The sequence below is a fragment of the Chrysochloris asiatica genome, unplaced genomic scaffold (genome assembly GCF_000296735.1).
Source record: "Chrysochloris asiatica unplaced genomic scaffold, ChrAsi1.0 scaffold00310, whole genome shotgun sequence".
NCBI classification, from domain to species: domain Eukaryota; kingdom Metazoa; phylum Chordata; class Mammalia; order Afrosoricida; family Chrysochloridae; genus Chrysochloris; species Chrysochloris asiatica.
The window spans coordinates 1287795-1298959 of NW_006408828.1; the positions used below are offsets into that span (position 1 = coordinate 1287795).

The following is an 11165-nucleotide window of genomic DNA, read 5'->3' on the forward strand; positions in this document are numbered from 1 at the left end:
AGGTCCCGCCCTCACTCCCTGCGCTGGCGTCACACGCACCCCCACTTCCGCCACACGCAGGAACGCGTCTTCCGGCTCGGGCTCCGACTCCGCGCCGAGGTTCTCGGGTTCGGGGTCTCGGAGAAGGAGGGGATACAGGAAGTGGTTCGTACGCAGGGTTCCGGTGCGGACCCGGCGGAAAATGGCAGTTCCCACAGTGTTCCCGGCTCTAGCTCGGGTGAGAAGCTTGGGGGTCCTGGGGTTCCGGGCGGGCGGCACCGGTGACCGAACCTTGTTGACCTCCGTGGTCACGGTGACCGTAGAGACAGCTTAGCAGCCGGGTAGCCGGGCAGGTCAGGAAATTCAGGTCGCTTCTACCTTTTCGTGAATCCGCGGTGTGCCTCTCCAGTAATATCGTTGACCAGCTGGTGATAGGACGAGACCCAATTCAGATGGCATTTACTGTGCCAGCAAAGTCAAACCGATCATCACTCCCTCCTCTGAAACCTTCTCTAACTCCATTTATGATTTCACATTGTGTGTCCTTTGAAGGATTCGAGATCTTGCCCTCTCTAGCTCTTTGTAGGTATTCTCAGGGTTTAACTCAGACGGGTGGCTGGAATATAAACCATAAAACCCATGTGGTCAAGTAGATTCGGACCCAAAGCTCCCATAAGGAAGCAGACTGCCACTTATTTATCGTGCTGGTGAGTTCTAATCAAGACCTTGCCCCTAGCAGTTCAATGTGTAAACGCTGTACCAGGAGGGCCCCCAGAATGGACTCCATGGCAATAGATTTGGTTTGGAATGCGCATGTTCTTGTTAGATGCTATCGAATAGGTTCCAACTCATAGCACAACAGAATGAAACACTGCCCAGTCCTGTGACATCCTCGCAATTGTTATGTCTGAGCCCATCGTTGCTGCCGCTGTCATTCGATCTCATAGGGGAGTCTTCCTCTTTTTCCTGATCCTCCAATTCACCAAGCATGATGTCTTTCTCTAGGGATTGTCCCTCTGAACAACACACCCAGAGGATGAGACATAAAGTCTCATCGTCCTGACTTCTAAGGGGCATTCGACTGTCTTATTTCAAGATAGATTTGTTTGTTCTTGTGGCAGTCCATGATAGAGCCAGTCTTTTTCACCACCACCATCTTTCAAACGCATCAGTTTTTCTGTGGTCTTCCTTGTTCATTGTCCAACTTTCACATGCCTATGAGGTGAATGAAAATACCATGGCTTGGGTCAGGTGCACCTTAAGTCCTTCAAGTGACACCTTTGTTCTTCAACATTTTAAAAAGGTCTTTTGCAGTAGGTTTGCCTAATGCAATAGGTCGTTTGATATCTTGACTACCGCTTCTTTGAATGTTGATTGTGGATGCAAGTAAAATGATATATTATCATGATGTTATTTATGGGTCTGATTGCTAGAATTTTCATTTTCTTTACATTGAGATGCAATCCATCCTGAAAGCTATAGTCTTTAATCTTCCTCAGTATTTTCTGTTTGTATTTCATCAATTCTTGGAGTCTTGGTTTTGTTTTTTTTCCCAGTGCCTTCAGTGATGCTTGGACTTCTTCCTTCAATACCATCCGTTTGGATCATGTGCTACCTTGTGACATGGTAGATAGTACATCATCCATTTCTCTTTAGCACAGTGACCCTGTGTATTCCTTCCATCTTTTGATACTTTCTGTGTCACTCAGTATTTTGCTGATGTTGTTGTCAAATCAGTTATGACTCAGCTACCCTGTATAGGGTTGCCGAGGAGCAGCTGGTGGGTTTGAACCACTGACCTGTGTTTAGCAGGCCAGTAAATCCTTCAATATTGCGAGTTGAGGCTTGAATGTTTTCTTTAGGTCTTCCGGCTTGAGCAATACTGTACTCTTCCCTTTGGTTTTATAATACCAGGTCTTTGTATATTTCATTATAATACTTTACTTTGTCTTGGTGAGCTGACCTTTGAAATGTTCTGTTCAGCTCTTTTACTTCAGTTCTTCCAGTCAGTTTAGCTTCTATACCTTCAAGAGAGTAAGTTTCAGAGTCTCTTCTGACATCCATTTAGGTCTTGTCTTTCTTTTCTGTCTTATAAAATGACCTTCTGTTTTGTTCCTATATAATGTTCCTGATGTCATCCCACAACTCTTCTCGTTTGTCATTAGTACCTAATGCATCAACTCTTGAGATGGTTTCTAATTCAGGTGGGATATACTTAAGGGCATATTTTGGCTCTTGTGGACTTGTCTTAATTTTTTTCAGCTTCAGCCTAAAGTTGCAGTTGATGGTCTGTTCCACAGTTTGCCCTTGGACTTGTCTTGGCTGGTGATATTGAGCTTCTCCACTGTCTCTTTCCACAGAGGTAGTCAGTTTGATTCCTGTGTGTTCCAGGTGGTGAGGCCCATTCATGTTGTTCCTAAAATGTATTTGCAATGAATAAGTCACTGATCTTGTAAAATTCCATCATGCAATCTCCAGCATCATTTCTGTCACCAAGGCCATATTTTCCAACTACTCATCCTTCTTTGTTTCCAACTTTTGAATTCCAATCAACAGTAATTATCAATGTATCTTACTGCATGTTTGATCCATTTCAGACTGTAGAAGTTAGTTGTTGTTGTGTGCCGTTGAGTCGGTTCCGACCCACAGTGACCCTGTATAGGGTTTATGAGGAGCCATTGGTGAGCTTGAACTGCCGACCTTGCAGTTCAAACAGCTTTGCAGTCTGGCACATTAACCCACAGCACCACACCAGGACTCAGTAGAAGTTAGTTCAATTTCTTCTTCGTTGGCTCTAGTGGTTGGTACATAAATTTGAATAAATAGTGGTATTAACTGGTCTTCCTTGTTAAGCGCTGTCTTGTCAGTTCCAACTCAGAGCAACCCTGTACAAAGTCTCCAAGGAGCGGCTGGTAAATGTGCCCCGTTTTGTAGGTGTCTGTCTATTATCCTATCACAGACAGCATTCTACTAAAAGATGGATCTTGAAATGTTGGGTTGTTTTTTTTTTTTGATTGATGATGAATACAATGCCATCCCTCTTCAATTTGACATTCTTGGCATATGCTGTTCAATTCAAAATAGTCAGTACCAGTCTATTTTGGCTCACTGATGCCTAGGATATAGATTTTTATGTGTTCCATTTAATTTTTGACGACTTCCAGTTTTCCTAGATTCGTTGTATATTCCAGGTTCCAATTATCAGTGGATGTTTGCAGCTGTTTCTTCTCATTTTGAGTTGTGCCCCATTAGCAAATGAAGGTTCTAAAAGCTTTGTTCCCTCCACGTCATTAAGGTCGACTCTACTTTGAGGATGCAGCTCTTCCTTTGTGCCTTGCAGCCTGAGGGGGCTCATCTTCTGGCACTGTATTAGACAGTGTTCATCTACTACTTACAAGGGTTTCAGCAGCTAACCATTCAGAAGTAATCCACCTGTTTTTCTCCCTCGTCTGTCTTAGTTTGGAAGCTTCACTGAAACTGGTCCATCTTGGGTGACCCTGCTGGTATTTAAAATACCAATGACATAGCTTCCAGCATCACAGCTGAACTGAAGCCACCACAGTACGGAACACTGACAGATGAGTGGCGGGGAATGCGCGTAGCGTCGAGTTGATGTGGGGTGCTGTTAGTCACCTGTGTACGATTTGTTTGTTTCAGGTGCTTGCTCTGTCAAGATGCAGCCTAGCTTCTCCTTTGCTCAGCGCGACATCATTCCGACGCTTTTACCGAGGTGACAGTCCAACAGATTCCCAAAAAGACCTGATTGAGATCCCTTTGCCTCCATGGCAGGAACGAACTGATGAGTCCATAGAAACCAAAAGAGCCCGCCTGCTCTACGAGAGCAGAAAGAGAGGGATGTTGGAGAACTGCATCCTCCTTAGGTGAGGGAATAGGGGTCCTGGTGTCACTTCTTTTCGACTAAAGACAGTCTTGTCAACCCTTTTTCTTTCTCATTTTTAGCCTCTTTGCTAAAGAACATCTGCACCAAATGACAGAGAAGCAGCTCAACCTCTATGACCGCCTGATTAATGAACCCAGTAATGACTGGGACATATACTACTGGGCCACAGGTACTGGGTTTAGGAAGCAGCATCGTGTGAAAACAGGATGGCCTGGGCTTGAGACTGGATTGTGTCGGAGGCAATTTGTTCTTTCATTCGTGCAATAGGCATTTAACCCAAACATCCTTACAAATTTCCCAAAGTCTGCACAGGTTGGTTTCTTAGCAGTTCAGCTTCTTTACTTGCAAGTAACACCCCAATTCTAATGTGCCCACAAAAGGATTTTAGTGGAAGGGTAGGGATCACTGCCAGCATGAAAGGGAAGGCTGAAGAAGAGCCATTGGCCACTGCTTAGTCACATGACTACACCCAGCCATAAAAAAGAAATAGGACCGTCTATTCCAGGATTGTCTACCCAACTAAATTGTTGAGTGCCGTTGAGTCAGCTCCCACTCATAGTGACCCTGTCAAGGGTACCTCAGAGTGGCTGTGGGTGACGTTTGCCAGTCCAGTGTTTATCCTACAGTTTAGCTACAGGAGGACTCGAAATTGGGGGTTCTGCTATCAACGGTAAAGGAGTGGGTGGACATTAGGGGATACTACATCCTTTTCTGCCACATTCTGGGCCCCCTGTTTAATTTTTTATTGTGAAGTGAGTGGAGACTTACAGAGCAGAGCGTCAGTTGTGCATTTAGCTGATCAGCCACTTTGTTTCATCTCTGTGACGGCAGTCTCCTCCGTGCAACATCTCTGCTCCCGCTTGCTCCCTGTGGTCCTTGTTTCCGGTCCTCCTCCTTTCCCAGCCCTTCTGAACTTAGTCCTGGGGTCAATGCTGTCCTGTAAACTCAGGTGGGTGGCCTTCTATGCTGAGCACATCTCAGTAGGGTTGTTGGCCCTCTATACCTATCTGTTGCTTGGCTGAACATTGAGTCATGGTGGTGAGTTTTGTTCCAGACCTGAAGGCTGACCAAAGGCCGTAGTTTCAGGGGTCTACAAGTCTCTATGTGACCAGTAAGCCTGATATTTTTTATGATTTTGAGTTTTGTGCACTTTTTCTCCCTCTCTATCTAGGACTTTCTAATGTGGTCCCTTTCCGTACAGTTAGCAGTGGTGGCTGGGCACCGCCTAGTGGTTCTGGCCTCAGCGTTGTGGAGACAGGGCTTTACATGGTCCGTGTTTCCATCGACTCCTCTGTCCTCCAGACAGAGAGGCGGCTCATGATGGCTCTCCTATTTTGGAACTCAATGTTTGTGTCAGAGAACAGAAACCACTCTGTGGGTTCCGAGTATCAGCAGTCACCATGCAATCATTGCAAGTCTGGACGAGGGATGATCACTTAACTGCTGGCTGTTCCCCCTCCTGCAACAAAGTGCTGCTGGTTGGTGGTTATGTGCCGTGCAGTCGGTTCTGACTCACAGGGACTCCTACAGGGTTTCCGAGGCTGTAAATCTTTACAGGAGTAGGAAGCCTCATCTTTCTCTCGTGGAACAGCTGGTAGTTTTGAACTGCTGATCTTGAGGCTATCAGTCCAACTCATAACCACTATGCCATCAGCAACAAAGTAGGTACTTCTTAAGAGCTTAGAAGTGTCAGTGAATCGTTAGACATGTATTTCAGGTTCCCACTTGGTAGAACTTTCTCAGACTGTACCGTCAAAGTGGCGGGAGCGGGTTCTCAAAGGCCTATCTACGAGCTGCTTTGAACTACAGGTCGGCTCCTTCCTCTGTAGCCACCTCCAGAGAGTACTGGCTTGTATTCTTTTACCTTGCAAATGTCCCGAATATATTTCTCATTGGCTCAGACAAGGAGTCTCACAGGAGGAGGACATGACAGAACGTAATCCCTGGCTTCTTTAGAAAAGGTGATAAGGATGTCAGGTTGACAATAAATGATCCAGCTGAAGATAGAAATCCCAATAGAGAAAATACCATAGCCTGAATTTCAAAATTCAGTCATTGTACCCCTTCGCTGTTGTTCTGCAGTAAGCAGAAGGATCTGGAGGAAGATGCTCCCAGGGCCCCTTCAGTTTATGAAATACAAAGACGGGTACACAGCTTTCCCTTCTTACCGAGTCTGCACATTGGGAAGGGCCGTTTCCCTCCAGAAATAAGAAATGTGAATACTGGGAAGAGGCGAGCGGTGACAGGTGGCCAGAATACTGGTTGGCAGGTGTTGTTTGCTCTTACAAGGAACAATCTCCTGAAAGGTGGCACTCTGGAGGGCCGTCGTAAGATTCAAGAAAGTGAGTTGTATTTTTGAGGCCCTGTACACCTCTGCCTGGCTGGACTCAGTTGCCCAAGTACTAAGGAGATGACCTTCTTACCTATCAAGAGTGTTTGTGTGGAGACCATACCAGTGTCCCCTGTTCCTTCTAGAAGATAGTAACCCTCTGCCATTGAATTGATTCCGGTTCACAGACACCCTGTGCAGGGTTTCCAAGGCCATCTGTCTTTGTAGGAGCAGAAAGTCTCCTCATTCTCCCACAGAGCGGCTGGTGGATTTGAACTGCTGACCTGGTGGTTAGCAGCCCAATAAAGGGCTCCATCAGAAGAGTGTGGTACCTGTTCTTCAAGGCACCAGAAGGAAGGCATCCTAATTCTCTCTCTTGAGCTGCTGTAGCGGAAAGATCACAAGTGGCTGGCTTTAGCATACCAATCTGTTTTCTCACGGTTTTAGGGGAAACTCCACCTAGAGAAGCACTTTGCTGTTAAAGATGTCACAGGAGCAACTCAGTCCCAAGCCCAAACCATTGGGACCCTACAGGACACAGCACAACTGTCCTGTAGCGTTTCTAAGACTGTTAACAGAGCAGCTGGTGAATCTGAACCATTCACTTTTCAGTTAGCAGTTCAGCGCTTACCCACCGTGCCACCAGGGCTCCTTTAGGTTTGAAGGTCAACTGGAGGGACTTTCTCAGGGATCCATTTCTGACTCATGAGCACCCCGAGTGATGGAGTAGAGCTGCCCCATGGGGTTTACTAGGCGTGATTGCCAGGCCGCTCACCCACAGAGCCTCTGGGTGGGGGGAGGTAAGAGCGCTCACCTGTGGATTACCAGGCCCCCCCCCCCCCGTGATGGAAGACTTGTCATGGTCTAGATATAGATGGTTTCCTGTCCCTCCCATGGTGAAAGGGATGGATTTTCCTTTTAACATCTCCCGAGTCCAAATGGGTCCTTACTTGTACCTTGCGCGCACCTGTGTGTGTGTGTGTGTGTGTGTGTTTGTGTGGGGACAGGGATTGCTGGCCTACCCTTGGTCTCTTGAGGCCTTTGTTCTGTAGAGGAGGAAGGTCTGGGTGGGGCTTTCTGCTTCTCCCCTGTGGTGGGGGCCCCATCACTGAGGGAGGAGCCCTCCTGCCTCCTGCTCTGCACCAGTCTTTGTTGTGAGCATGCCCAGCGCACCCCTGGCGTCTTTGGCTCCCACGCTAGCTCACTCTGGGCTTTGAGCAGTTTACTAACCAGCCTAGTCGAATTCGTCTCACGCGTGGACGGTGCCCAGCGGCTCCTGCTCTGCCCGGTCACCAGTGTGTTTTTCACCCTGCTTGGTTGCCTGTGGCCTCAGCTCTGATGCATTCGGGTCACAATGTCTGTTGTTTACCCGCTTTTCTCGTTAGGGTGAATGCAGTGCTCTAGAACCTTCGATTCTTGGGAAAAGCCTAAGTCTCCCTGACCTTATTTTGAGCCCTACCTAAAAAGAAGGCCTCCCACCCTAGGCTGAGTGAGGGGGAGTCAGTTTTGTTCTGAGAAACTCCCTCTCCTGGTACTGTGTTCATTGTTCTGATAGGAGGGTAATTCTAGAGAACTTTACGTAGGCTTTGCCAATGGGAGGCTTTACTTGGGAGTTGGGTTCTTGCTCTCTAATTATTGTTGTTGGGCAGTATACACAGCAGAACATGCACCGATTCAACCATTTCTCCATGGACCAGGTAGTATCACTGCTGACAGACATTCTTCAGGGTCTGCAGCCATTCTTACTCTCCTTTTCCAAATGGTTCGTCCTATAAAAATAGCACGGGGGCACATCTAACCTCCTCCGACTTCACAGGGTGGGGGAGAATCAAACTCATTACCAGCCTCAGGCGGATTCCTGTGACCTGCCTCCACCTTTCTGCCTTCTCTACCGATTGTGACTTCTCTCCCTCCCAAGGCACTCTCGGCTTCTCTGCTGGGTTCCAGAGCGTGTTGAAATGGCCACACAGCTCTCACCGACCATAAGCAAGATTCTGGGGTATATGAGGGAAGTTAACTGGTTCCATACAGTTCAGGGTCCCGAACACTCAGGACTGCCTCTCAGCCATGCTCTCAGGCTCACCCACACAGGCCCTCGGCCTCGTGACCTTGGACAAGTGTCACAAAGCTTTTTGTCCTCTTAGCCTGTATCCTCGTGGGCAAGCATGGTTCTGCTAATCAAACACCCACTCCACCAGTAAGCCGACGGCAGACAGTCAGGTCTAGCTCGGTGGGTTCTCTGTCGGGCTGGCGTCCTCAGTTCTCCCCCCCTCCTATCGCCACCCCACTCTCACAGCAAGCCTCCCGCTTTCTCACTGTGGAGCTGGAGCACGCAGCTCAGTCTCGACTCCTGGCCTTGCTGCTTTGGCTGTCAGTCTCTCCTGCACCTCTGCCCTCGGCCATGCTGTGGCCCTGCCCTGTCTCCTCATGGAGGAGGCTTATCACAGGGCTCCAGAGGAGTGCCTCTGCTCCTGCCTCTTCTCTTTGCATGGTAAAGAGATGGTCCATTGTAGACGGAGCGGGATGGCAACACTGACCTTATTTATATCCCCCCCCCACACACACACAGACAGGGTGCCACGTACCTTATTGATATTATTAGTGAGCTGCCCAAAGTGGGCCACAAACACCTCTCAGCTGCATAATCGTACTCAGTCATTTGGAGTCCTGGTGTGGCGCTGTGGGATCATGTGCTGGATTGCAAAGTTGGTTTGAGCCACAAGGTTGCCAGTTCAAGCTCACCAGCAGCTCCTTGGAAACCCTATACAGGGTCGCTATGGGTCGGAACCGACTCAACAGCACTTCACAACAGCACCAACAACGTAGTCACTAGTGGAGTCCTGGTATGATGCTGTAAGATAAGCACTGGACGGCTAATTGTAAAGTCAGAGGTTCAAACCCATCAGCTGCTCCTCAGAAACCCTATACAGGGTCACTGTGAGTTGGAGCCGATTTCAACAGCACTTAGCAATAGTCTAGGCATTTGATGGGAATTACAAAGATGAAAGGACCAGGTCAGATCACCGACTGGGATGCAAGCTTTTGAGCTAAGCTTTCCTTGTCAATTTGATCCCGAAAGACCTTTAAAAGAGTACAGTGCTCAAGGTAGATGTTGTTTACTAATTACTCCAAGTCTTGTTTAGTTTACAGATGACTTCAGGGGATATATTTGGTACAAGATTTAAAGACGACGTCGAAGCTGTAGTTTGGGGAATTCATTCTTTTACAGTGACTTCAAATATGAAATTCTCCTCTGAAAACTACCCCCTTTTGATCAGGATTCTAGTGGTAGAGAATCTTAGCTCAGATTGTTCAGTAATAGTAGCCGGGCTCCATCCAGTTCCTCAGGTCTCATGGCACAAGAGGCCATGGTTCCTTGGCAGTCAGCCACATGTTTCATCTCCTCCTCTTCCTGAGTCTCCCGGTTCAGTTGCTCCAGGTAAATAGAGACTAATTGTTGTACCTCAGATAACTGCTTACAAGCTTTTAGGACCCCAGGCACTACCCAGCAAACTAGGAGCTAGGACAGAAACAGTAGGCATGTTATAGGCCAATCATCTGTAATGTTGGGATTTGAATCTTAAGTGAGTGTCTTTGGAGCGGAAAGAAAGGTTGGAGGAGAGCCGCATACTTAGCCCATGGTCCCTGCCTGGCTTTGCTCTCGGGGGCCTTTGTTGCCTGTCCATTTCCCGTCTGGTTTTCTATGTTCTTGTCAATTTTGTGAGCTGTTAACATCCTTCCAATGACTCCCTTTTTTGCTGAAGTTTACTAGAGTTATTAATTTCTGTCACTTAAAACCAAAGAACTGATCAAAGAAGTGGAACTTTTGTTTCTGGAAATTTATTGACCCAGAGAGAAAAACACAAAACCTGGAAAATAACTGAAATGCTAACTACTGGGCAAAGTACGGTAGTCAAGACTGAGCCGGCGAGGGCCGGGCAAACTTGGCTGCCACACACAAGGTCTCCAGCAGCTCCACAGCTCTGCGGTTGTAGCACAAAAGTAGCACTGAACAGTATGTAACCGAGTGGGAACCACTGTGTTCAGTAAAACGGTAAAGCACAGAAACTGTCTTGGCTTGCCAATCCTTGGTATAGGCTGAAGGAGCCCCGGTGGCATTGTGGGTTAACAGTGCCACGCTGTTAACCACAATGTCAGTGGTTAAAACCCACCAACTCCCCAGGAGAAAGATGAGACTAGTTGCTCTCACAAAGACTTAGAGTTTCAGAAACACTATATCTCGGTTCTCTGTGATTCGGAATCGATTTGATGGCTTTGGTTTTGGGTATGGGCTGATGCCATGTAGGTTTAGAGGAAGAATGGAGACAGTCTAGATCTCCATCTGTGGTTCATAGCCAAGGCCAGAGCTGCATGTCCAAGTTTCAGGATCCTAGTAGCTGAGCATTGACTGTGACTGACGCAATTCTTTCTGCCCATCATTCTCTTGCAGAAGCAAAACCTGCCCCAGAAATATTTGAAAACGAAATCCTGGCGCTGCTGAGGGACTTTGCTAAAAACAAAAACAAAGAGCAGAGATTGCGCGCCCCGGACCTCGAGTACCTGTTTGAAAAGCCCCACTGAGCTGCACACCACAGCCCAGCATGGGGCTCCATTCCCGGACCCCACTTGCTTGGGATCGTCACGACTTTTGCTTCCTGTTGCTGTGTAGACACCCAACCCATACAGGACACGCCCATGGTCATGGTGACTCCCCAAATTTCCCTTGTCCTGCTTCCAGTCTCAGGGGTGTGGTTGGCATTGATGCCCCTCCCCGCCTCAGCCTGGCTGCTTTCTCTGCTCCTGTCTCCACCGTCCTCTGCCACAGGAGGGCACTGTTGAGACAGAATTGGTGCCCGCTCCTCTTTCAGGGCTAAGAGACAGCCTGTTGGAAGGCGTCCTGGCCTGTGCTGACGTGAATTCCCTACTGCAGCCCAGCATGGCCCTCTCCTCTCTGCC

The 11165-nt window shown here is 47.9% G+C and overlaps 1 protein-coding gene across 1 annotated transcript; it reads left to right on the plus strand.

Moving 5' to 3' along the window:
• The first annotated feature begins 181 nt into the window (after positions 1-181).
• SDHAF2 (succinate dehydrogenase complex assembly factor 2) lies at positions 182-10790 on the plus strand. The gene is made up of 4 exons (XM_006874997.1): positions 182-217; positions 3637-3860; positions 3940-4049; positions 10660-10790. The coding sequence occupies exons 1-4, from the start codon at positions 182-184 to the stop codon at positions 10788-10790; spliced, it is 501 nt and encodes a 166-aa protein (XP_006875059.1).
• Positions 10791-11165: the final 375 nt, after the last annotated feature.

Excerpts from the sequence above, each read along its gene's own strand:
- SDHAF2 (XM_006874997.1), top strand. The coding sequence starts at position 182 with ATGGCAGTTCCCACAGTGTTCCCGGCTCTAGCTCGG. Across the intron at positions 218-3,636 it reads TGTTCCCGGCTCTAGCTCGG|GTGCTTGCTCTGTCAAGATG; the intron begins GTGAGAAGCTTG and ends TGTTTGTTTCAG. Across the intron at positions 3,861-3,939 it reads GAGAACTGCATCCTCCTTAG|CCTCTTTGCTAAAGAACATC; the intron begins GTGAGGGAATAG and ends TCTCATTTTTAG.